Source organism: Salvelinus fontinalis, chromosome 31, assembly GCF_029448725.1.
Source record: "Salvelinus fontinalis isolate EN_2023a chromosome 31, ASM2944872v1, whole genome shotgun sequence".
In the NCBI taxonomy this organism is placed as follows: Eukaryota; Metazoa; Chordata; class Actinopteri; order Salmoniformes; family Salmonidae; genus Salvelinus; species Salvelinus fontinalis.
In genome coordinates, this window is record NC_074695.1 from 15,396,660 (window position 1) to 15,423,832 (window position 27,173).

Genomic DNA, 27,173 nt, shown 5'->3' on the forward strand with positions numbered 1-27,173 from the left:
GATGATCTTTATGGCCTTCCTGTGATATCGGGTGGTGTAGGTAGTCCACCAGACTAAGATCAGGAAGAAACAGAGAAAAGGGGTAGGGCTAATGAAGGGAAGGTTATGAGTGAACGAGTAGGTGTTGTGTGTGTGGGGGGGGATCTTAAGGTTAGGCCATGGTGAACAGGTGAGGCTTTAGGAGGGACTGAAAGATGGTGATGGTCTCCGTCATGGTTGGAGCAACCCTGGAAAAGGCCATGTCACCAAAACACTGGAGCTTGGACCTGGGAAGCAACAAGGTGGCCTGCTGTGGTGGAGTATAACTAGTTGGAGCTTATGGAGGGAGCTTGAGTTGATGCCAGAGTTGCAGTTGTTGAGATGGGAGATGAACGCGTGGATCAGGTTTTCAGCAGCAGGAGGACCTGACTTTGGCATTAATGCGGAGGTGGAAGAATGAGGTTTTGACAGTCTGCCGGATGTGGTGGACGAAGGAGAGGGTGGAGTCCAGGATTATGCCAAGGTTGCCGCGCGTGGGGAGAGGGAGAGACGATGGTATCATCAATGGTTTCCAACTTTGCGGGAGGATGTAGATGAGGAAGAGTAAAATACCCAGCACAGAGCCCTGGGGGACACCCTGTGTGACAGCAGCGGAGTCAGAGGTGTGGCCATTGAGGGAGATGGTGGGTCCAGTTGGTGAGGTAAGATTGTAGCCAGGAGAGTGCGGCGCCCTCCAGCCTGGTAAGCAGGACTTGATGGCTCAGGTCCAGGAGAATCCGGATGTTGAGGGCATCAGCAGAGGTTAGGAGGTCATTGAGGTAGGTTTGTAGTTGGGAGGCAACAGTCCTTTCAAATCAAATGTTATTTGTCACATGCTTCGTAAAGATCAGGTGTGTATACTGACAGTGAAATTCTTACTTACGGGCCCTTCCCAACAGTGCAGATTATATCAAAATAATAGAAAGATAATAACACTAAGAATAAATCCACAATGAGTAACAATAACTTGGCTATATACACAAAGTACCCGTACAGAGTCGATGTGCAGTGGTACGAGTGCCCCCAACACTCAGGCCCTTCACGAGGTAGTTGAGGTACATAAACTCAGCAAAAAAAGAAACTTCCTTTTTTCAGGACCCTGTCTTTCAAAGATAATTTGTAAAAATCCAAATAACTTCACAGATCTTCATTGTAAAGGGTTTAAACACTGTTTCCCATGCTTGTTCAATGAACCATAAACAATTAATGAACATGCACCTGTGGAACGGTCATTAAGACACTAACAGCTCACAGACGGTAGGCAATTAAGGTCACAGTTATGAAAACTTAGGACACTAAAGAGACCTTTCTACTGACTCTGAAAAACACCAAAAGAAAGATGCCCATGGTCCCTGCTCATCTGTGTGAACTTGCCTTAGGCATGCTGCAAGGAGGCATGAGGACTGCAGATGTGACCAGGGCAATAAATTGCAATGTCCGTACTGTGAGACGCCTAAGACAGAGCTACAGGGAGACAGGACGGACAGCTGATCATCCTCGCAGTGGCAGACCACGTGTAACAACATCTGCACAGGATCGGTACATCCGAACATCACACCTGCGAGACAGGTACTGGCCGAGTTACACCAGGAATGCACAATCCCTCCATCATTGCTCAGACTGTCCGCAATAGGCTGAGAGAGGCAGGACTGAGGGCTTGTAGGAGTTTTCAACGCTGATACCAATTATTGGAGGACCAAAAAGCCGATACCGATTAATCGGACGATTTTTATTAATTTATTTGTAATAATGACAATTACAACAATACTGAATGAACACTTATTTTAACTTAATATAGTACATCAATAAAATTAATTTAGCCTGAAATAAATAATGAAACATGTTCAATTTGGTTTAAATAATGCAAAAACAAAGTGTTGGAGAAGAAAGTAAAAGTGCAATATGTGCCATGTAAGAAAGCTAACGTTTAAGTTCCATGCTCAGAACATATGAAAGCTGATGGTTCCTTTTAACATGAGTCTTCAATATTCCCAGGTAAGAAGTTTTAGGTTGTAGTTAATTAACATAGGAATTATTGGACTATTTCTCTCTATATGATTTGTATTTCATATACCTTTGACTTTTGGATGTTCTTATAGGCACTTTAGTATTGCCAGTGTAACAGTATAGCTTCCATCCCTCTCCTCGCCGCTACCTGGGCTCGAACCAGGAACACATCGACAACAGCCACCCTCGAAGCAGCGTTACCCATGCAGAGCAAGGGGAACAACTACTCCAAGTCTCAGAGCTAGTGACGTTTGAAACGCTATTAGCGCGCACCCCGCTAACTAGCTAAAGTTGTCCAAGAACTTTGTAACAAAATATTAACATTTTGACATCTGGATGGTTATTTGTTACGATTCAAACATTAATGACATTTTATTTGAAGGGCGAACTTTATATTAGAAGTAGTTCTGAACATATTTTCCATACTACATGGTAGAACTAGAGAGTCCTCTTTCTTCACATGGCATGTAACTGACGTCTGTTACCAGCATAAAAACCAGCCAAACAACATTCGAGTCAGTAGTGTTCTGTGTGGCCAATGTTGGGCTCTTGAACCACGAGAGTGTATTGAATCAATGAGGGGGGTAGGCTTTCCTTGAGAGGACTGGCTTAAATGAATGAGAGTTTTTAAGAGGCCCTAAGCCGTGTTCACCCGAAGCCTATCATTATTGTGATTGATAACCCCTCATAAAGCAGGATGTGTTGAGTCCAAGATCTGTTTGTGTGGTCTTGCCAGCTCCATTGAATGACAGTAATGGATTTGTCACGACAGCACAAACCAAGCCATATTCATTAGGAACGATTCAAAATCAAATGTTTTTTGTCACATGCGCCGGTTATAACCATTGTAGACCTTACAGTGAAATGTTTACTTACAAGCCCTTAAACAACAATGCAATTTTAAGAAAAATAATTGTTAAATCATTATTTACTGAAGTAAAAAAAATTACAAATAAAATAGAAAAATAACAAATAATTAATGGCTAGTTGTGGAGCAGAATTTATCCAGGTGTGTTTGTCATTAGTCGTGTGTGTGTGTTATGTGAGGCGTCAATCATTAATTTGTGTGGGAGCTGCTCAGTCAGCCGACAGGTGAAGGCCCACAAGATGACACGCACATCCGGGAGGGGGAGGGGAGGGTATGACCGGTGTTTACTTGGACAGGTGTGTTCTTGGCTGGAGCAGGTGAGTGCAGGCAGGTATGATTTGAATTTAAAGTGGACACATTTAAAATACATACCGGTAGTTGTGGTACATTGTGGTTCTCAGGTGTTAATAGGTCCAGGGGTGTTCTCTGGGTGGAGCAGGTGTTAATAGGTCCAGGGGTGTTCTCTGGGTGGAGCAGGTGTTAATTGGTCCAGGGGTGTTCTCTCGGTGGAGAAGGTGTTAATTGGTCAACGGGTGTTCTCTGGGTGGAGAAGGTGTTAATAGGTCCAGGGGTGTTCTCTGGGTGGAGCAGGTGTTAATTGGTCCAGGGGTGTTCTCTGGGTGGAGCAGGTGTTAATTGGTCCAGGGGTGTTCTCTGGGTGGAGCAGGTGTTAATAGGTCCAGGGGTGTTCTCTGGGTGGAGCAGGTGTTAATTGGTCCAGGGGTGTTCTCTGGGTGGAGCCGGTGTTAATAGGTCCAGGGGTGTTCTCTGGGTGGAGCAGGTGTTAAAAGGTCCAGGGGTGTTCTCTGGGTGGAGCAGGTGTCAATAGGTCCAGGGGTGTCCTCTGGGTGGAGCAGGTGTTAAAAGGTCCAGGGGTGTTCTCTGGGTGGAGCAGGTGTTAATAGGTCCAGGGGTGTCCTCTGGGTGGAGCAGGTGTTAATAGGTCCAGGGGTGTTCTCTGGGTGGAGCAGGTGTTAATAGGTCCAGGGGTGTTCTCTGAGTGGAGCAGGTGTCAATAGGTCCAGGGGTGTTCTCTGGGTGGAGCAGGTGTTAATAGGTCCAGGGGTGTTCTCTGGGTGGAGCAGGTGTTAATTGGTCCAGGGGTGTTCTCTGGGTGGAGCAGGTGTTAATTGGTCCAGGGGTGTTCTCTGGGTGGAGCCGGTGTTAATAGGTCCAGGGGTGTTCTCTGGGTGGAGCAGGTGTTAATAGGTCCAGGGGTGTTCTCTGGGTGGAGCAGGTGTCAATAGGTCCAGGGGTGTTCTCTGGGTGGAGCAGGTGTTAATTGGTCCAGGGGTGTTCTCTGGGTGGAGAAGGTGTTAATTGGTCAACGGGTGTTCTCTGGGTGGAGAAGGTGTTAATAGGTCCAGGGGTGTTCTCTGGGTGGAGCAGGTGTTAATTGGTCCAGGGGTGTTCTCTGAGTGGAGCAGGTGTCAATAGGTCCAGGGGTGTTCTCTGGGTGGAGCAGGTGTTAATAGGTCCAGGGGTGTCCTCTGGGTGGAGCAGGTGTTAATAGGTCCAGGGGTGTTCTCTGAGTGGAGCAGGTGTCAATAGGTCCAGGGGTGTTCTCTGGGTGGAGCAGGTGTTAATAGGTCCAGGGGTGTTCTCTGGGTGGAGCAGGTGTCAATAGGTCCAGGGGTGTCCTCTGGGTGGAGCAGGTGTTAATAGGTCCAGGGGTGTTCTCTGGGTGGAGCAGGTGTTAATAGGTCCAGGGGTGTTCTCTGAGTGGAGCAGGTGTTAATAGGTCCAGGGGTGTTCTCTGAGTGGAGCAGGTGTCAATAGGTCCAGGGGTGTTCTCTGGGTGGAGCAGGTGTTAATAGGTCCAGGGGTGTTCTCTGAGTGGAGCAGGTGTCAATAGGTCCAGGGGTGTTCTCTGGGTGGAGCAGGTGTTAATAGGTCCAGGGGTGTTCTCTGGGTGGAGCAGGTGTTAATTGGTCCAGGGGTGTTCTCTGGGTGGAGCAGGTGTTAATTGGTCCAGGGGTGTTCTCTGGGTGGAGCCGGTGTTAATAGGTCCAGGGGTGTTCTCTGGGTGGAGCAGGTGTTAATTGGTCCAGGGGTGTTCTCTGGGTGGAGCAGGTGTTAATTGGTCCAGGGGTGTTCTCTGGGTGGAGCAGGTGTTAATAGGTCCAGGGGTGTTCTCTGGGTGGAGCAGGTGTCAATAGGTCCAGGGGTGTTCTCTGGGTGGAGCAGGTGTTAATAGGTCCAGGGGTGTTCTCTGGGTGGAGCAGGTGTTAATTGGTCCAGGGGTGTTCTCTGGGTGGAGCAGGTGTTAATAGGTCCAGGGGTGTTCTCTGGGTGGAGCAGGTGTTAATAGGTCCAGGGTTCTTCTCTTCGTGGAGCAGGTGTCAATAGGTCCAGGGGTGTTCTCTGGGTGGAGCAGGTGTCAATAGGTCCAGGGGTGTTCTCTGGGTGGAGCAGGTGTTAATAGGTCCAGGGTTGTTCTCTGGGTGGAGCAGGTGTTAATAGGTCCAGGGTTGTTCTCTGGGTGGAGCAGGTGTTAATTGGTCCAGGGGTGTTCTCTGGGTGGAGCAGGTGTTAATAGGTCCAGGGGTGTTCTCTGGGTGGAGCAGTTGAGTACAGATGCAATATTCCAGGTTGTTTACTGAGAGGTGTGTTCTGTTTGTTCTTTCACTCTCTTGTTCTCTCTACTCACGCCACGTGTGTGTTGTGTATGTGTGTGTGGCTGTTCCTCTGGGACTCCTCCTCCACCCAGGAAAGAAAAAGCGCGAGAGAGAGAGAGAAAGAGAGAGAGTAGCTATGACAGTGGATGAGTGCTATGAGAGTTGCTAGGTACACGCATAGTACAGGCTGGTTAAGAAGAGCTGACTGGTCCACATCTTTTGACATTTGTCTGGTAGTTATTATAGACATCTGTTTTTGAGTAGAACTACATTTTAAAACTGCAATAGATTCACCTTGGTGTCAGGTAACGAAAGTATTTTCTGTCTGTGTCTATTTAAGAAAATTGTAGATATTCTTGAATAACTCTTGGCTGCCATTACTATATAATACCTCCAGTTTTAAATGAACTATCTCTTTTCTCCCCCCTCTTTCCAGCAGCGAGCCATTTGGCATTGCCCCACCACCATGCGTCTGTTCCTGCGTCGGCGCATGTCCCTCCTGAAGCTGGCCCTGGCTGGGGGGACTCTGTTTATGGTTGTCCTTGTCGTCCTCCAGAAAGACGTGGGCTTCAGCTCCAACTCTGTCCAGGACCCCTGGTTCCAAGACCTGGTGGAACGCAAGGAGAGAGTGCTGGTGATGGTCCGAGGAGCAGTCAACAACTTGGGCTTCCAGGTACCTTTATGGGTCCACTTGGGGGGGGGGGGACTAGAGTAGTACAGTGGGTGGGCTTTTGTTTTATTTTTCTTGCATTATATAATAATATAAATACAATGAAGAAAATTAATAATAACCTGGGCTTCCAGATTGGAGCTCCCCAGCCTCCACTGGTGGAGGAGCAGCAGGCCACCTCAGACCGCAACTGTCCTCCAGGTCACTACACCCAAGCAGAGTTGAAGCCAGTCCTGGAGAGGCCCCAACAGGACCCCCAGGGGCCCGGGGCAGATGGGACAGGCTATGAGAAAGACAAGATGACACCAGAGGAGGAGAAAGAGAAGGAAGATGGGATGACTGTTAACTGTTTCAACCAGTTCTCCTCCGACAGGATCTCCCTCAGCCGTAGCCTAGGAGACGACACCCGGCCACCAGAGTAAGACTATGTCCCAATTATCTCTCCTTCCTCACAAAGTGTGCACTTGTTCACTTCCCTTCACTGATTTGAAAGGAAATGGCTTGTGTAAGAAATCTGGTGGAAACTCCCATTAGCCCATGCCTACACCAATCCAATGCTTTTAGACTGACTGTTTTTTCCTAAAAGCTTTCAAGTTATATTTCAATCACTTTGGTTTACACTACCGGTCAAAAGTTTTAGGACACCTACTCATTCAAGGGTGTGTCTTTATTTTTACTATTTTCTACATTGTAGAATAATAGTGAAGACATCAAAACTATTAAATAACACATATGAAATCATGTAGTAACCCAAAAAGTGTTAAACAAATCAAAATATATTTTATATTTGAGATTCTTCAAATGGCCACCCTTTGCCTTGATGACAGCTTTGCACACTCTTGGCATTCTCTCAACCAGCTTCATGAGGTAGTCACCTGGAATGCATTTCAATTAACAGGTGTGCCTTTTTTAAAGTTAATTTGTGGAATTTCTTTCCTTCTTAATGCATTTGAGCCAATCAGTGGTGTTGTGACAAGTCTGAAACCAACAGGACCCTAAACAGCTTCTACCCCCAAGCCATAAGACTGCAAAGTAGTTTGTTAAATAGTTCATCAATAGCTACTCAGACTATCTACAATGACCCATTTTTAACAATAACTCTTTTGACTCATCCCATACGCTGCTGCTACTGTTTTATCTATCCTGTTGCCTAGTCACTTTACCTAAATCTACATATCTACCTCGTACCACTGCACATCAACTCAGTACTGGTACTCTGTATATATAGCCAAGTTATCGTTACTCATTGTGGATTTATTCCTTGTGTTATTATTTTTATATTATTTAAAACATGTTCTCTCTACATTGTTGGGAAAGGCCAATAACTAAGTAGTTCACTGTTAGTCTAAATCTGTTGTTTACGACGCATGTGACAAATACAATTTGATTTGATTTGACACAGTCTTCCCCTTTCTTTTCTTCCCAGGTGTGTGGAGTGTAAATTCCGTCGCTGTCCTCCTCTCCCCACCACCAGTGTAATTATAGTGTTCCACAATGAGGCCTGGTCCACCCTGCTGCGTACCGTCTACAGCGTCCTCCACACCTCCCCTGCTGCCCTGCTCACTGAGATCATCATGGTGGACGACGCCAGCACTGCAGGTTGGAATCTTTCAGGGCTTTGCTGTTGCCTAGCTACAGTCCAGTTAATGACATGGGGCAAAACTTAGGGCAGTGATAATTGATCAATTCATATAATTGATTAGTGGACAATGCCAGCACCACAGGTGGGCATGAGGGCTCAAGAACTAGAGCCTGACACCATGGGCCTTGGTTTAGAGCTTGACGCCACTAGGCCTTGGTTTAGAGCTTGACGCCACTAGGCCTTGGTTTAGAGCTTGACGCCACTAGGCCTTGGTTTAGAGCTTGACGCCACTAGGCCTTGGTTTAGAGCTTGACGCCACTAGCCCTTGGTTTAGAGCTTGACGCCACTAGGCCTTGGTTTAGAGCTTGACGCCACTAGGCCTTGGTTTAGAGCTTGACGCCACTAGGCCTTGGTTTAGAGCTTGACGCCACTAGGCCTTGCTTGACACCACCGGCTCTTAGAGTAAAACATGCTGGGCCTGGGTCGTTCATTAGAACACATCTTAGCCAAGCATTTTGCCATAGATAATTAAATTCATTCCTTGTTTCTGAGCGCGTTCTTCGGTTTCTTGTCTACGGATCACAACTCCTTTTCAGAGCAAAGCATGTGTGACTTCATTTACACAGGCAGCTCAATTCTGATCTTTTTCACTTATTGGTTTTTTGACCAATTGGATCTGAAAAATATCTGATGTGAAAACATCTGATGTGATTGGTCTAAAAACCAATAAATGGGGGAAAAAATAGCTGCCTGTGTAAACGCAGCCTACTATTATAATTAGCCTGTTAACGTGTCAATGATCATCTCATTTTAAAACTGAGTGTTCCCTTATGAACAGGAAGTGACATTGGCATAGCGTCAGTAATAAAGACTAAAAGAGGAGGTGCTTTTTACACGGTTGGTTAACTACAGTAAAACTGCTCCTGGACCTTGGAACCTCTTCTATCTCCTCCCGTCTGTATCGGTTCGGTTTAATCTCCCTGTTTTAACAACCGTCTTTTCTAAATATGACTGGATGTGTTCGAATGTAGTTACAGTCCTATGCCCTCACAGTTAGACAGCATGTGGTTACAGTCCTATGCCATCACAGTTAGACAGCATGTGGTTACAGTCCTATGCCATCACAGTTAGACAGCATGTAGTTACAATCCTATGCCATCACAGTTAGACAGCATGTGGTTCCAGTCCTATGCCATCACATTTAGACAGCATGTGGTTACAGTCCCATGCCATCACAGTTAGACAGCATGTGGTTACAGTCCTATGCCATCACAGTTAGACAGCATGTGGTTCCAGTCCTATGCCATCACATTTAGACAGCATGTAGTTACAGTCCTATGCCATCACAGTTAGACAGCATGTGTTTACAGTCCTATGCCATCACAGTTAGACAGCATGTGGTTCCAGTCCTATGCCCTCACAGTGAGACATCATGTGGTTCCAGTCCTATGCCATCACATTTAGACAGCATGTGGTTACAGTCCTATGCCATCACATTTAGACAGCATGTAGTTACAGTCCTATGCCATCACATTTAGACAGCATGTAGTTCCAGTCCTATGCCATCACATTTAGACAGCATGTGGTTCCAGTCCTATGCCATCACATTTAGACAGCATGTGGTTCCAGTCCTATGCCATCACATTTAGACAGCATGTGGTTACAGTCCTATGCCATCACATTTAGACAGCATCTGGTTCCAGTCCTATGCCATCACATTTAGACAGCATCTGGTTCCAGTCCTATGCCCTCACAGTTAGACAGCATGTGGTTACAGTCCTATGCCATCACATTTAGACAGCATGTGGTTCCAGTCCTATGCCATCACATTTAGACAGCATGTGGTTCCAGTCCTATGCCATCACAGTTAGACAGCATGTAGTTACAGTCCTATGCCATCACATTTAGACAGCATGTGGTTCCAGTCCTATGCCATCACATTTAGACAGCATGTGGTTCCAGTCCTATGCCATCACATTTAGACAGCATGTGGTTCCAGTCCTATGCCATCACAGTTAGACAGCATGTGGTTCCAGTCCTATGCCATCACATTTAGACAGCATGTGGTTCCAGTCCTATGCCATCACAGTTAGACAGCATGTGGTTCCAGTCCTATGCCATCACATTTAGACAGCATGTGGTTCCAGTCCTATGCCATCACAGTTAGACAGCATGTGGTTCCAGTCCTATGCCATCACATTTAGACAGCATGTGGTTCCAGTCCTATGCCATCACAGTTAGACAGCATGTGGTTCCAGTCCTATGCCATCACAGTTAGACAGCATGTGGTTCCAGTCCTATGCCATCACAGTTAGACAGCATGTGGTTCCAGTCCTATGCCATCACAGTTAGACAGCATGTGGTTCCAGTCCTATGCCATCACAGTTAGACAGCATGTGGTTCCAGTCCTATGCCATCACAGTTAGACAGCATGTGGTTCCAGTCCTATGCCATCACAGTTAGACAGCATGTGGTTCCAGTCCTATGCCATCACAGTTAGACAGCATGTGGTTCCAGTCCTATGCCATCACATTTAGACAGCATGTGGTTCCAGTCCTATGCCATCACATTTAGACAGCAGGTGGTTCCAGTCCTATGCCATCACAGTTAGACAGCATGTGGTTCCAGTCCTATGCCATCACAGTTAGACAGCATGTGGTTCCAGTCCTTTGCCATCACAGTTAGACAGCATGTGGTTCCAGTCCTATGCCATCACAGTTAGACAGCATGTGGTTCCAGTCCTATGCCATCACAGTTAGACAGCATGTGGTTACAGTCCTATGCCATCACAGTTAGACAGCATGTGGTTCCAGTCCTATGCCATCACAGTTAGACAGCATGTGGTTCCAGTCCTATGCCATCACAGTTAGACAGCATGTGGTTCCAGTCCTATGCCCTCACAGTTAGACAGCATGTGGTTCCAGTCCTATGCCCTCACAGTTAGACAGCATGTGGTTCCAGTCCTATGCCACCACATTTAGACAGCATGTGGTTCCAGTCCTATGCCATCACAGTTAGACAGCATGTGGTTCCAGTCCTATGCCATCACAGTTAGACAGCATGTGGTTCCAGTCCTATGCCCTCACATTTAGACAGCATGTGGTTCCAGTCCTATGCCATCACATTTAGACAGCATGTGGTTCCAGTCCTATGCCATCACAGTTAGACAGCATGTGGTTCCAGTCCTATGCCCTCACAGTTAGACAGCATGTGGTTCCAGTCCTATGAACACACCCCTGCTCTCTGTCAGTTCCCTAGAGATGCTGTTCTAATGCTGTGTTCATAACATCTTGTAAATCCGTAAATACAAGCATACGACCAGGAAAAGTTTACTTGAATGCCCCTCTAACCCGTGGAAAATACGTCTATCATGCCTGAGCTCAGATTTCTCCCACATGCTCAACTCTGACGTCACATACAGTACTAAGGAAATGACCTCAAACAGCTTTTTCGGCAATAAACAACAACAAAACATTATAAAAATTGATCTATTAATATGGTTTTTGAACACTATAATTTGTTTACGAGCATGATAGCTGTACTTTTAGTTTTCGGTTGACGCTAGAGGTCGACCGATTAATCGGAATGGCCGATTAATTAGGGACGATTTCAAGTTTTCATAACAATCGGAAATCGGTAATTTTGGACGCCGAATTTTGCCGATTTTATTATTAGACTTTTGTTTTACACCTTTATTTAACTAGGCAAGTCAGTTAAGAACACATTCTTATTTTCAATGACGGCCTAGGAACGATGGGTTAACAGCCTTGTTCAGGGGCAGAACGACAGATTTTTACCTTGTCCGCTCAGGGATTCAATCTTGCAACCTTACGGTTAACTAGTCCAACGCTCTAACCACCTGCCTCACAAGGAGCCCGCCTGTTACGCGAATGCAGTAAGAAGCCAAGGTAAGTTGCTAGCTAGCATTAAACTTATCTTATAAAAACAATCAATCAATCATAATCACTATTTATAACTACACATGGTTGATGATATTACTCGTTTATCTAGCGTGTCCTGCGTTGCATATAATCGATGCGGTGCGCATTCGCGAAAAAGGACTGTCGTTGCTCCAACGTGTACCTAACCATAAACATCAATGCCTTTCATAAAATCAATACACAGAAGTATATATTTTTAAACCTGCATATTTAGCTAAAAGAAATCCAGGTTAGCAGGCAATATTAACCAGGTGAAATTGTGTCACTTCTCTTGCGTTCATTGCACGCAGAGTCAGGGTATATGCAACAGTTTGGGCCTCCTGGCTCATTGCAAACTAATTTGCCAGAATTTTACGTAATTATAACATAACATTGAAGGTTGTGCAATGCAACAGGAATATTTAGACTTATGGATGCCACCCGTTAGATAAAATACGGAACGGTTCCGTATTTCACTGAAAGAATAATTGTTTTCTTTTCGAGATGATAGTTTCCTGATTCGACCATATTAATGACCTAAGGCTCGTATTTCTGTGTGTTATTATGTTATAATTAAGTCTATGATTTGATAGAGCAGTCTGACTGAGCGATGGTAGACACCAGCAGGCTCGTAAGCATTCATTCAAACAGCACTTTCGTGCGTTTTGCCCACAGCTCTTCGCAATGCTTGAAGCATTGCGATGTTTCAACTCCCAAGATTAGGCTGGTGTAACCGATGTGAAATAGATAGCTAGTTAGCGGGTGCACGCTAATAGCGTTTCAAACGTCACTCGCTCTGAGACTTGGAGTAGTTGTTCCCTTTGCTCTGCATGGGTAACGCTGCTTCGAGGGTGGCGGCTGTCGATGTGTTCCTGGTTCGAGCCCAGGTAGCGGCGAGGAGAGGGATGGAAGCTGAACTGTTACACTGGCAATACTAAAGTGCCTATAAGAACATCCAATAGTCAAAGGTATATGAAATACAAATCGTATAGAGAGAAATAGTCCTATAATTCCTATAATAACTACAACCTAAAACTTCTTACCTGGGAATATTGAAGACTCATGTTAAAAGGAACCACCAGCTTTCATATGTTCTCATGTTCTGAGCATGGAACTTAAACGTTAGCTTTCTTACATGGCACATATTGCACTTTTACTTTCTTCTCCAACACTTTGTTTTTGCATTATTTACACCAAATTGAACATGTTTCATTATTTGAGGCTAAATTTATTTTATTTATGTATTAAGTTAAAATAAGTGTTCATTCAGTATTGTTGTAATTGTCATTATTACAAATAAAAATAAAGAATTGGCCGATTAATCGGTATCGGCTTTTTGGCCCTCCAATAATCGGTATCAGTGTTGAAAAATCATAATCAGTCGACCTCTAGTTGACGCAGCTTGATTGCCGTTTCGCCAATAGGCGCTTTCAACGAGTTCAAAGCATGTGAACGCACATTCCCATTTTACAAGTAGTATTTTGTGTTTCCCACTTTGTTATGAACGCAGCATTAACCTCCTGTCATTAACCCCCATGCTCCAGACCACCTCAAGAAAATAATTTAATATCAGGTATGTGTTTCCTTCTTCCAACCAGAGCACCTGGGGACTCGGCTGGATGAGTATGTGAAACAGCTGAATATAGTGAAGGTGGTGAGACAGCAGGAGAGGAAGGGCCTGATCACAGCCAGGCTCCTGGGGGCCAGGGGGGCACTGGGACAAACACTCACCTTCCTGGACGCACACTGTGAGTAGTGATGGTTGGATGAATGAATGAATGAATGCTGGGAGGCCCAGGGACATACACTCTCCTTCCTGGATGCACACTGTGACTAGCTACTGTATATGCAAGAGTTGGCATGGTTTCAAATCGCGCCACGACCTCCTCATCCTACCTAGGTGGAGGGGGTAAAATGGAAGGATAGATGGAGGGTGTAACGGTCGTCTTGTGGTGAATGAGTGGACCAAGGCGCAGCGGGTGCTGAATACATAATGATTTATTAAATGAAGACGAAACACGAAGAACACTTGAAACTACAAAACAATAAACGACGTAGACTGACCTAAAACATGAGAACTTACAAATACACGAAGAATGCACGAACAGGTACAAACTACAAACAAACGCTACAGTCCCGTGTGGTACGAACATACATACAAACACGGAAGACAATCACCCACAAACAAACAGTGAGAACAGCCTACCTTAATATGGTTCTCAATCAGAGGAAACGTCAAACACCTGCCTCTAATTGAGAACCATATCAGGCAACACATTAAACCCAACATAGAAACACAATACATAGAATGCCCACCCCAACTCACGCCCTGACCAACTAAACACATACAAAAACAAGAGAAAACAGGTCAGGAACGTGACTGAGGGGGTAAAATGGAAGGATAGGTGGAGGGGGTAAAATGGAAGGATAGGTGGAGGGGGTAAAATGGAAGGATAGGTGGAGAGGGTAAAATGGAAGGATAGGTGGAGGGAGTAAAATGGAAGGATAGCTGGAGGGGGTAAAATGGAAGGATGGGTGGAGGCGGTAAAATGGAAGGATGGGTGGAGGGGGTCAAATGGAAGGATAGGTGGAGGGGGTCAAATGGAAGGATAGGTGGAGGGGGTAAAATGGAAGGATGGGTGGAGGGGGTAAAATGGAAGGATGGGTGGAGGCGGTAAAATGGAAGGATGGGTGGAGGGGGTAAAATGGAAGGATGGGTGGAGGGGGTAAAATGGTACCCATTAGATCAATCCATTTACGACCATTGTGCTACATCTAGGTATTTGTTTAAATGTTTACTACAGATAAACTACCTATAATCTAATAACTGAGTTTATAAACTACTTTTAAACACTATATAAATCATGTTATGTATATATTATTGTAAAGTGTTAAAGGTATGTGGTAGATTTTCTAATGTGTTAATGTTTATACCAAGAAGTTGCCCCGCTGTCTGCCTGTGATATTTATATTGAGTTCTTTAAAGCAGTGTTTCCCAGTCCTGGTCCTGGGGACTCAAAGGGGTGCACATTATAGTTGTTGCCCTCGCAACTAATACACCTGATTGAGATCATCAAATTGATGCCTGATGACTTGATTAGTGTCATGAAGTGTGTTAGCACTAGGGCAAAACCAGAAATGTTGGGAAAAAGACCCAATGCAGAAGTTTTTATATCAAATCATTTGGGTAACAATGAATTGCCTTACTGTAAAAGATTTCCATTAAAATAGGCAAAAATAGCTTTTTAGCAAAAACGTGGTCTGAGTAGAAGGGGGAAAAACTAGCTGTTATTGGCTGAGAGGTTTGGTAGTCTTTTTATTGGCAGAGAGGTTTGGAACTCTTTTTATTATTGGTCTATTAACCAATTTACTGCAAAGTGATGTCACTATGGAAAGTTGAAACTCCCGACCACACAAACCTTCTGATTTAAAAGTTCCTGTGTAGATGAGTATTTTCAACCAGAAACTATCAGGAAAGAACACTGATTAAAAAAAATAGTGATTAGTGGCCTTAGGTCAGGACTAGTCGGTTTGTCTCAGTTAGATGTCTGTTGTAGATTGGGGTTCTCTTAGTAGTCAACAGTTGAAACCTGTTCTTCAGGTTACCCTGCTAGAACCTAGATGTGCGACACCATTCCACACACATATACTTAGAGAGATGTAAAGTGGAGTGATGAAGGGCTATAAATTCAGATACAAGGTGATATATATATATATGAAACATTGCTCATGGTATCAAGGGACCTAGCATGTGCCAGGAAAACATTCCCCACACCAGTACACCACCAGCAGCCTGAACCATTGACACCAGGCAGGATGGAGCCATGGACTCATGCTGATTACACCAAATCCTGACTCTACAATCAGCATGACGCAACAGGAACCGGGATTCTTTGGACCAGGCAAAGTTTTTCCACTCCTCAATTGTCCGGTGTTGGTGATTGCGTGCCCACTGGAGCTGCTGCTTCTTGTTTTTGGTAGGAGTGGAACCCAGTGTGGTCGTCTGCTGCAATAGCCCATCCATGACAAGGAACAACAAGTTGTGCATTCCGGGATGCCGTTCTGCACACCACTGTTTGTGGCCCGCTTGTTAGCTTGCACGATTCTTGCTATTCTCCTTTGACATCTCATCAACGAGCTGTTTTCGCCCACAGGACTGCCGCTGACTGCATGTTTTGTTTGTCGCACCATTCTTGGAGACGCAGCCCGTGATTGGAGAGCAGAAGACAAGTGACACATTGGAGGATAGAATAGGTATTGTTTTGTCCTGCGTGAAAAGCCCAGGAGGCCGGCTGTTTCTGAGATACTGGAACCGGCGAGCCTGGCACTGACGATCATACAGTACCATGCTCAAAGTTGCTTAGGTCACTTGTTATGCCCATTCTAAAGTTCAATCGAATAGTAACTGAATGGCCCGACGCCTGTCTGGCTGCTTTATACAGCAAGTCGTGGCCACGTGACTCACTGTCTGCAGGAGCTAAACATTTTTGTAAATGTGTACATACTAAAGTGGCCACTGAATTTATGAAACGTATACAAATACATACACAAATACTGTGAATTACCAGGGTCATCCTGTAAAGGGGTCTGAGGCCAGAGGCGTATCCTACGAAGCAGGTTTGAGAAGTTAGCAAGGTAACTTGTAGCCTAGCGGTTAGCCTAGCGGTTAGAGCTTTTTGCCAGTAACCGAAAGGTGGCTAGTTTGAATCACCGAGCCGACAAGGTGAAAAATCTGTCTGTGCCCTTGAGCAAGGCACTTAATCCTAATTTCTCTGGATAAGAGCGTCTGCTAAATGACTAACATGTATAAATGTAAAACATTGGTCAACTTGGGATAACTGGTCATACGAAAGTGGCTCAGCGTTTAGCCAGGTAACTTTCTATGGCAACGAATCCTTCACAACTAACCTGCTCCGGGCCAGGCTAACTCACGGCTAAACTTCCCTGAATTAAATTAATGAGCCTGTAACGCCCTGACCATAGAGAGCTGTTTATTCTCTATGTTGGTTAGGTCGGGGTGTGATTAAGGGTGGGTTATCTAGGGGAATTGGTATGTCTATGTTTGCCTGTTATGGTTCCCAATCAGAGGCAGCTGTTTATCGTTGTCTCTGATTGGGGATCATATTTAGGTAGCCATTTCCCTATTGTGCTTTGTGGGATCTTGTCTAGGTATAGTTGCCTGTGAGCACTACTCTGAGCTTCACGTTTCGTTTGTTCGCCTTATTGTTTTTTTATTCTTTAAGTTTCTCTTCCAAATAAAGAGGATGGAAACATACCACGCTGCATCTTGGTCCACTCCTTATAACGATCGTGACAGAGCCATGTGTTGAGGACCAATGAAATCAGATTCCCTCCCTCTTGCAAAGATTGCATCATCATCCCTTTCATTTGAGGAAGACTACAGATTTAAAATATTTTATAAATGACATGTTTTTTGTTGTTGTTGTGATATATTAAAATGTTTTATCACAATACACATTTAGTAATGACCGGATGTATTTTAAACTTCACGCAATGTAACACTTTTGTATGACTTAATAAAAAAGGATTGACGAGAGTGGGGGAGAAAAGGTGGTTGTACATTGATAAGCACACCAAAGACTGCATTAACCATATGTAAATTAACCATATGTAATCAAATAAAGAGGGCACTTCTAAAAGCCTGTTTCACACCAAGTTTGCACAAACTGTCATTTCATTTTGATTTCGGCGCAAATGAAAATGTAGCACTGACTCGCCCAATGGATTGATGTTTCAGCGTTGTCTCAATGATGAGTTCTGCATTCTACTAACCATGTACAACATGCACATGCAACGTTACACAACATTCAAATAGAAAAGTATTGTGTCGAGAGTGTATATGATGTTCTGTCATGTAGAATTGGAAATGGAGTTAGCTTCATTCATAACATCTCTATCTGCAATGTTCCACAGCGTTTGTCAGCTGAACCTCCTTTTTGTACTTTGTTGTAAAAAAATATGTTATAATAATCCAGTTACTGAACATCTCCCCTCCTCTCACCCTCCTCTCACCCTCCTCTCACCCTCCTCTCACCCTCCTCTCCCCTCCTCTCACCCTCCTCTCACCCTCCTCTCACCCTCCTCTCACCCTCCTCTCCCCTCCTCTCACCCTCCTCTCCCCTCCTCTCACCCTCCTCTCCCCTCCTCTCACCCTCCTCTCCCCTCCTCTCACCCTCCTCTCCCCTCCTCTCCCCTCCTCTCACCCTCCTCTCACCCTCCTCACCCTCCTCTCCCCTCCTCTCACCCTCCTCTCCCCTCCTCTCACCCTCCTCTCCCCTCCTCTCACCCTCCTCTCACCCTCCTCTCACCCTCCTCTCCCCTCCTCTCACCCTCCTCTCCCCTCCTCTCACCCTCCTCTCCCCTCCTCTCACCCTCCTCTCACTCTCCTCTCACCCTCCTCTCCCCTCCCAGGTGAGTGTTTCCATGGCTGGCTGGAGCCCCTGCTTGCTCGTATCGTAGAGGAGCCCACGGCCGTGGTCAGCCCAGAGATCACCACCATCAACCTGAATAACTTTGCCTTCAAAAAGCCTGTAGCCACCGCTAAGGCCCAGAACAGAGGAAACTTTGACTGGAGCCTCACCTTCGGCTGGGAGGGCATCCCCGAGCAGGAGAGGAACAGACGCAAAGACGAGACCTACCCCGTCAAGTAATGGCTAGGGACCCACCAAACATAATTTACATAATTTATTTAATTGACCCTTTATTTAATCCCCTGCATAGTGATGTTAATGAAAGCTCACAATTCAGCATGTATAGTAACTTCAATATTACACAACATTATCTCATGCTTTCAAACAGCGTTAATAAAGTGGAATATATCAAATATTTAGTCGAAAACAGCCATGTACATGGAGTGTACAAAACATTATGAACACCTGCTCTTTCCATGACATAGAATGACCAGGTGAATCCAGATGAAAGCTATGGTCACTTGTTAAATCCACTTCAATCGGTGTAGGTGAAAGGGAGAAGATGGGTTAATTCAATATTTTTAAGCCTAGAGACAATTGAGACATGGATTGTGTATTTGTGCCATTCAGACGGTGAATGGGCAAGACAAAAGATATAAGTTCCTTTTGAACGGGGTATTGTAGTTGGTGAGAGGCACACGGGGGGGGGGGAACTGCAATGTTGCTGAGTTTGTCTCGCTCCACAGTTTCCCCGTGTGTATCAAGAATGGTCCAGCACCCAAAAGATATCCAGCAAACTTGACACAACTGTGGGAAGCATTGGAGTCAACATGGGCAGGCATCCCTGTGGAATGCTTTCAACACCTTGTAGAGTCCATGTCCCCAACGAATTGAGGCTGTTCTGAGGGCAAAAGAGGGGGGGGTGCAACTCAATATTAGGAAGGCGTTCTTAATGTTTTGTACACTCGGTGTAATACAATATTATCTCATGCTTTTGCATTGCATTGACACCATTTGTCACCTCTACGGGTCTGTTCCTTCAGAACTCCAACGTTTGCCGGTGGGCTCTTCTCCATCTCCAAGAAGTATTTTGAACACATTGGGACGTACGATGACAAGATGGAGATCTGGGGGGGTGAGAATGTGGAGATGTCCTTTAGGGTTAGTTTCCCCTCTGCCCTTTCCTCTAACAGCGTTAATGAAGTGGAATTTATCCAGAACTTCAGCAAGTCTAAAACACTGATATATATATAGAGAGAGTTTAGTCATTATGCTTTCTCAGCGACATTCTGTTTCTGTTGATTATTACCTCAATTTAATTGGTTGAATGGTGTCATGTGACCTCAACGTTGTATATGGCTCTGGTCTGAAATAATCTCCCTTGTTTCTACAAATCTCCCACCTTAATTGCACATGTTGGAGTGATTGAAATGACATGTACTGTAACGTGTAAATGGTGTGAGCATGTGTATCTGCAATGGGAATTTCCAGGTGAAGGAAAAAGGACATCAGTCATAGGTAGTCAATCAATGTGGTTTATTACAAGTTGCAACCGGGAGACACCACCCAGCACAGAAGCAAAGGAAATGTCTAACTGGCCTCTTGGAGACAGGCACTTAATATCCTAATCAGACATACAGCACCAAATGTTCTGTAAACACCAGGCCCAGAGGCTTCTGGGAAGTCAAAACAGAAAAACAGTGGCTGCATTCCAAACACTTAACAGACATACCCTCTCTCAAGGGCATAAGGCGAGGGTAAGTGGACGAGGGTGTGTCTTTTTATGAATTTGAAACGCAGCCAGTGACTTTGTCAGCTGCTACAGGATCAGTGTTGTCATCAATACAACTAGCAAATAATCGGTGTGTCCTTGGTCCTTGTACCTCCAGTGACAAGGCAGGTCACTAAGTTATTCAGCTAACTGTTATCAACTTTCTGACACCACCCCCCTCCCCCAGGTGTGGCAGTGTGGGGGCCAGCTGGAGATCATTCCGTGTTCTGTGGTTGGTCACGTGTTCCGTACCAAGTCCCCCCACACCTTCCCTAAAGGCACTGAGGTCATCACACGGAACCAGGTACGATTAGCCGAGGTCTGGATGGACGACTACAAACGCATCTACTACCGACGCAACAGTAACGCTGCGAAGATGGCCAAAGAGGTATGTGCTCAGTCAACTGCAAGAGTTCTACACTGTACTGCTAGATATAGTTAAGCACATGGCATGTTTTCAATTACTCCCAAGTTTCATAATACTATTAGATAATCTTGTTTTGCCAGATTTGGTCATCTCACATTCGCTCGACACAAAAGGAAGATCTTAATCAAAGCTCACTGTAAGCCAACACACTACTGTGCAGATTGTGTGTCTGCGCATACCGGAATCTGTTTATAAGATATTAATATGCAAATTGTATCTGGAGCAGGCCGAAATACAAGTTCTTATGAGTGGCTATATATGATATATGGGGTTAAAGTTAACTATCAGTGCACAGGATTGAAGTTTTTCTCACTCATTTCCATTCCTCTGTCTGTTACAGAATGGGTTTGGTGACATCTCAGAGCATGTGAATCTGTGTTTTACAGAAAGGGTTTGGTGACATCTCAGAGCATGTGAATCTGTGTTTTACATAAAGGGTTTGGTGACATCTCAGAGCATGTGAATCTGTGTTTTACAGAAAGGGTTTGGTGACATCTCAGAGCATGTGAATCTGTGTTTTACAGAAAGGGTTTGGTGACATCTCAGAGCATGTGAATCTGTGTTTTACAGAAAGGGTTTGGTGACATCTCAGAGCATGTGAATCTTTGTTTTACAGAAAGGGTTTGGTGACATCTCAGAGCATGTGAATCTGTGTTTTACAGAAAGGGTTTGGTGACATCTCAGAGCATGTGAATCTTTGTTTTACAGAAAGGGTTTGGTGACATCTCAGAGCGTGTGAATCTGAGGGAGAGCCTACATTGTAAGAACTTCACCTGGTATTTGAATAATATCTACCCTGAGATGTTCGTACCAGACCTCACCCCGACCAAGTTTGGAGCGGTAAGTCTCGTTCCCAAATCCCTTCAGGTGTACACAAACACACTCACTCACAGTAGTCGTTTTCTGTTGCCTTAGGGACATCAGTGCATGTTTATTTCCTGTGTTGATATCGTGTGTGTGCAGATTAAGAACTCTGGCACTCAGAGCTGTCTGGATGTAGGAGAAAACAACCAAGGAGGAAAGCCACTGATCATGTACACCTGCCACAACATGGGGGGCAATCAGGTACTGTACTGTGGTTGTGTGGTAGATGGTGACTCAGTATTGACTCTCATTGAATTGGATGATGTCTCTTTTGGAACAAGTAGGCTTAATGTATTCAAGGCTTAATGTACCCTTATCATAAAGACTTTATACATTCTCTGTAAGCCTTCAGATGGTTTAAAAAGGACCCAGTTTTGTAAGGAAAGTTCCTCAGTCTTTGTATCTCTTCTCTGTCACCCCAGTACTTTGAGTATACGTCCCACAAGGAGCTGCGTCACAACATAGGGAAGCAGCTGTGTCTGCAGGCCAACCCCCAGCCAGACCAGGTTAAGATAGAGCTCTGTACACTGAAGGGCCAAGGGACCAGCGTGGCGCCACAACAGGAGTGGGTCTTTACAGAGGTAAGGAAAATGACCTGGACAAGCATGCATACACGCACACTCATACACAGTGCCTTCAAAGTATTATACTTTTCTACTAAAAGGGCATTATCATAATTTTCACATTCACAGAACTATTCCAATCTCATAGTGTGGAAATATATACACAGTGCCTTCAGAAAGTATTCACACCCCTTGACTTTTTCTGCATTTTGTTGTTACATCCTGAATTTTACATTTGAGATTTTGTCACTGGCCTACACACAACACCTCATAACATTATTCAACCACAAGATTTGGATTTTCCAAGATTTAAAAATAATAATAATTTAAACAGACATTGGATGTCCCTTTGAGCATGGTGAAGTTATTAATGACACTTTGGATGGTGTATCAATACACTCAGTCACTACAAAGTTACAGGCGTCCTTCCTAACTCAGTTGTCAGAGAGGAAGGAAACCACTCAGGGATTTCACCATGAGGCCAATGGTGACTTTAAAACAGTTACAGAGTTTAATGACTGTGATATGAGAACTGAGGATGGATCATAACATTGTAGTTACTCAGCAATACTAACCTTGAAAAGGAAGCCTGTACAGAAATAAAATATTACAAAACACGCATCTTATTTGCATCAAGGCATTAAAGTAATGAATACACACACACACACACACACACACACACACACACACACACACACACACACACACACACACACACACACACAGTGCCTTCAGAAAGTATTCATACAGCTTGACTTATTCCACATTTTGTTGTGTTACAGCTTGAATTCTCCCGCATCCACACACAAATCTCCATAATGATAAAGTAAAACATGTTTTTAGAAATGTTAGCAAATGTATTGAAAAGGAAATGCAGAAATTTAATTTACGTAAGTACTCATACCCGAGTCAATACTTTGTAGAAGCACCTTTGGCAGTGATTACAGCTGTGAGTCTTTCTGGGTAAATCTCTAAGAGCTTTCCACACCTGGATTGTTCAACATTTGCCCATTATTCTTTTCAAAAATCTTCACGCTCTGTCAAATCGGTTGTTGATCATCGCTAGACAACCATGTTCAGGTATTACCATAGATTTTCAGGACAGTACCAGTCAAAAGTTTGGATAATAGAATAAAAGTGAAGACATCAAAACTATGAAATAATATATGGAATCATGTTAACTCAGCAAAAAAAGAAATGTTCTTTCACTGTGTAAATACTTAACGTGTAAATATTTGTATGAACATAACAAGATTCAACAACTGAAACATAAACTGAACAAGTTCCACAGACATGTGACTAACAGAAATGGAATAATGTGTCCCTGAACAAAGGGGCGGTCAAAATCAAAAGTAACCGTCAGTATCTGGTGTGGCCACCAGCTGCATTAAGTACTGCAGTGCATCTCCTCCTCATAGACTGCACCAGATTTGCCAGTTCTTGCTGTGAGATGTTACCCCGCTCTTCCACCAAGGCACCTGCAAGTTCCCGGACATTTCTGGGGGGAATGGCCCTAGCCCTCACCCTCCGATCCAACAGGTCCCAGACGTGCTCAATGGGATTGAGATCCGGGCTCTTTGCTGGCCATGGCAGAACACTGACATTCCCATCTTGCAGGAAATCACACACAGAATGAGCAGTGTGCCTGGTGGCATTGTCATGCTGGAGGGTCATGTCAGGATGAGCCTGCAGGAAGGGTACCACATGAGGGAGGAGGATGTCTTCCCTGTAACTTTGAGATTGCCTTCAATAACAACAAGCTCAGTCCGATGATGCTGTGACACACTGCCCCAGACCATGAAGGACTCTCCACCTCCAAATCGATCCCGCTCCAGAGTACAGGCCTCGGTGTAACGCTCATTCCTCAATCTGACCATCACCCCTGGTGAGACAAAACCGCGACTCGTCAGTGAGGAGCACTTTTTGCCAGTCCTGTCTGGTCCAGCGATGGTGGGTTTGTACCCATAGGGGACGTTGTTGCCGGTGATGTCTGGTGAGGACCTGTCTTACAACAGGCTTACAAGCCTTCGGTGCTGTCTCTCTCAGCCAATTGTGGACAGTCTGAGCACTGATGGAGGGGTTGTGCGTTCCTGGTGTAACTCAGGCAGTTGTTGCCATCCTGTACATGTCCCGCAGGTGTGATGTTCGGATGTACCGATCCTGTGCAGGTGTTGTTACACTTGGTCTGCTACTGCGAGGACGATCAGCTGTCCGTCCTGTCTCCCTGTAGCGCTGTCTTAGGCGTCTCACAGTACAGACATTGCAATTTATTGCCCTGGCCACATCTGCAGTCCTCCTGCCTCCTTGCAGCATGCCTAAGGCACGTTCACGCAGATGAGCAGGGACCCTGGGCATCTTTCTTTTGGTGTTTTTCAGAGTCAGTAGAAAGGCCTCTTTCGTGTCCTAAGTTTTCATACCTGTGACCTTAATTGCCTACCGTCTGTAAGCTGTGTCCTAACGACCATTCATTAATTGTTTATGTTTCATTGAACATGCATGGGAAACAGTGTTTAAACCCTTTACAATGAAGATCTGTGAAGTTGTTATTTTGATTTTTACGAATTATCTTTGAAAGACAGGGTTCTGAAAAAGTGACGTTTCTTTTTTTGCTGAGTTTAGTAACCCAAAAAAGTGTTAAACAAATACAAATGTTTTATATTTGAGATTCTTCAAAGTAGTCACCCTTTGCCTTGATGACAGCTTTGCACACTTTTGGCATTCTCTCAACCAGCTTCACCTGGAATGCTTTTACAACAGTCTTCCCACATATGCTGAGCACTTGTTGGCTGCTTTTCCTTCACTATGCGGTCCAACTCATCCCAAACTATCTCAATTGGGTTGAGGTCGGGTGATTGTGGAGGCCAGGTCATCTGATGCAGCACTCCATCACTCTCCTTCTTGGTAAAATAGCCCTTACACTGCCTGGAGGTGTGTTGGGTCATTGTCTTGTTGAAAAACAAATGATAGTCCAACTAAGCGCAAACCAGATGGGATGGCGTATCGCTGCAGAAAGCTGTGGTAGCCATAAAGGTTAGGTTTACCTTGAATTCTAAATAAATAACCAACAGTGTCACAGCAAAGCACCCCCACACCATCACACCAACTCCATGCTTCACGGTGGGAACCACACCTGTGGAGATCATCCGTTCACCTACTCTGCGTCTCACAAAGACATGGCGGTTGGAACCAAAACTCTGGGTCTTCCTTTCCTGTGGCAGTCCTCATGAGAGACAGTTTCATCATAGCGCTTGTTGGTTTTTGTGACTGCACTTGAAGAAACTTTCAAAGTTCTTGAAAAATTCCATATTGACTGACTTTCATGTCTTAAAGTAATGATGGACTGTCGTTTCTCTTTGCTTATTCGAGCTGTTCTTGACATAATATGGACTTGGTCTTTTACCAAATAGGGCTTTCTTCTGTATACCACCCCTACCTTGTCACAACACAACTGATTGGCTCAAACGTATTAAGAAGGATCTCCTGTTAATTGAAATGCATTCCAGGTGACAACCTCAAGAAGCTGGTTGAGAGAATGCCAAGAGTGTGAAAAGCTGTCATCACGGCAAAGGGTGGCTACTTTGAAGAATCTAAAATATATTTTTATTTGTTTATCACTTTTTTGGGGTTACTACATGATTCCATATGTTACTTAATAGTTTTGATGTCTTCACTATTATTCTACAATGTAGAAAATAGTCAAAGTAAAGAAGAACCCTAAAATGAGTAGGTGTGTCCAAACTTTTGACTGGTTCTGTATCTGTCCATAGCTGCAGTACATGGTCTGACTCTGTAGTGTTAACCCTCTGCCCTCTCCAGGAGAATCTCCTCCAGAACCCAGCCAGTGGAAAATGCTTACTCCTGATAGGGAGCCAGATAGTGATGTACTACTGCAACACTGCTGATCTCAACCAGCACTGGACATTCAGTTGACCTCCCTGAACTTTAACCCCTGACCTTAACCAAAATTAAAGCTTGTACTGGACCTTGACCCCTATACCAGCTCATCCACCCATAGACTCAGGGTCAAGAAGGAAGGGCCAGTGCCAGCTGAGGACAACAGGACAGGAACATATGCCACTGAGAACACAACATTGCTGACTTGAGAGGAATGAACTGGTAGAACATGGAGTACTGCCTACCTATGTGAATGAGCTCAGGATTTAACCTCTGACTGTTTGAACTATATTTATGATGGAGACTCAGGAATGAAGGTTGAAGGTGGTCTGGTTCCTTCTCGTGGTGGGGGGGAACTGAACACTGCAGCCTGGGTTGTGTTCAGTAGGGGGAAATATTTCGAAGCAGAGTGAAACTGGGATCTCCACTCCTACCTGAACTTGTCCAATGAGAACACAGATTGACATTTTTGTTGCAAAACCTTTTGCTACGGTATACCCTACTAAACATGACCCTGAACTGGCAGGCAGCGATATGCTCTACCCAGCTAATATGGTAGGAAGATGTCCATCACTGACCACTAGGATCTTAACACAGAAGTTCCTTTTCTTTATACTCCAGATTTTAAATAATTGTTTTGTTTGTCTAATTTACACTATGTTTGTCAGGAAATTAATGTAGACATTGTGAATGTCGTTGCTGTGACAATGCAAATATCTGCCAAAGGGAGAGGTGTAAAAAAAAAAATGTTTTTCTTATTTGTCATAGTAAACTGACATACTGTATGTTCCTTACAGGATATACCAGAGGTAAAGGGATATTCAAAATCATGACAAATATTCCTATTAACATATGAAGGATTGGAATGGAAATTGAATGAGTACTTTTGGGGGGTTTTAATTTAGTTTAATTCTTGATTTATTAACATGCCTTTAATAAGACTTGTGATATCAACTTTACCCATCTTTTGGCCACATTAGATTAATAAAAACAAGAAGATTGTGTATTACAGCCAGCATTTGATAACATGTCTTTCCAGCAGCGTCTACCAATGTGATACTTGGTTGGTTTCTACCAGACTGTCTCCAGCTCGTTGTGTGTTTTTGTTCCTGGTTATGTACTAATTTACATATGGCACGAACTGAAAGTACTGTGTGTTCAAAATACAATGCTATTAGGCAAATTATCTGGCAAGGGAACTAAGGGATGCTGAATATCATGCTCTTGTGTGTGTCTGTTCCTATGTGACTTTCATACTTTTTGATTCCAGACCAACTTTTATTACGCTGGAGATATGGGCCCTGTTCTTATCAGAACCCACAAGCTGATAATACTAGACTTTTCTTTTTGTCCCAAATGGTACACCGTTCCCTATAGTGCACTACTTTTGACGAGGGCCCGTAGGGATCTTGTCAAAAGTTGTGCACTATGTAGGTAATAGTGTGGTATTTGGGACTTACGAATTCCTACAATAATAAACCTTGTTCCGGGTAAGCTGTTGAATAGGCTAGTTAATGATAAATATATCTTTCTCTCACAA

General features: G+C 44.4%; 1 protein-coding gene across 1 annotated transcript in view; it reads left to right on the forward strand.

Annotated features, from left to right (window-relative positions):
* Positions 1-27,173, forward strand: part of LOC129829635 (polypeptide N-acetylgalactosaminyltransferase 6-like) — a 34,555-nt gene extending 7,382 nt beyond the window's left edge. The window contains exons 2-12 of the mRNA XM_055891445.1: positions 5,948-6,184; positions 6,316-6,599; positions 7,608-7,780; positions 13,282-13,431; positions 18,116-18,350; positions 19,158-19,275; positions 20,073-20,273; positions 21,021-21,152; positions 21,276-21,377; positions 21,599-21,757; positions 25,556-27,173. Of these exons, the coding sequence (XP_055747420.1) occupies positions 5,978-6,184; positions 6,316-6,599; positions 7,608-7,780; positions 13,282-13,431; positions 18,116-18,350; positions 19,158-19,275; positions 20,073-20,273; positions 21,021-21,152; positions 21,276-21,377; positions 21,599-21,757; positions 25,556-25,669 (1,875 nt within the window). The 5' untranslated portion in view covers positions 5,948-5,977 and the 3' untranslated portion in view covers positions 25,670-27,173. The remainder of the gene's footprint in view (positions 1-5,947; positions 6,185-6,315; positions 6,600-7,607; positions 7,781-13,281; positions 13,432-18,115; positions 18,351-19,157; positions 19,276-20,072; positions 20,274-21,020; positions 21,153-21,275; positions 21,378-21,598; positions 21,758-25,555) is intronic.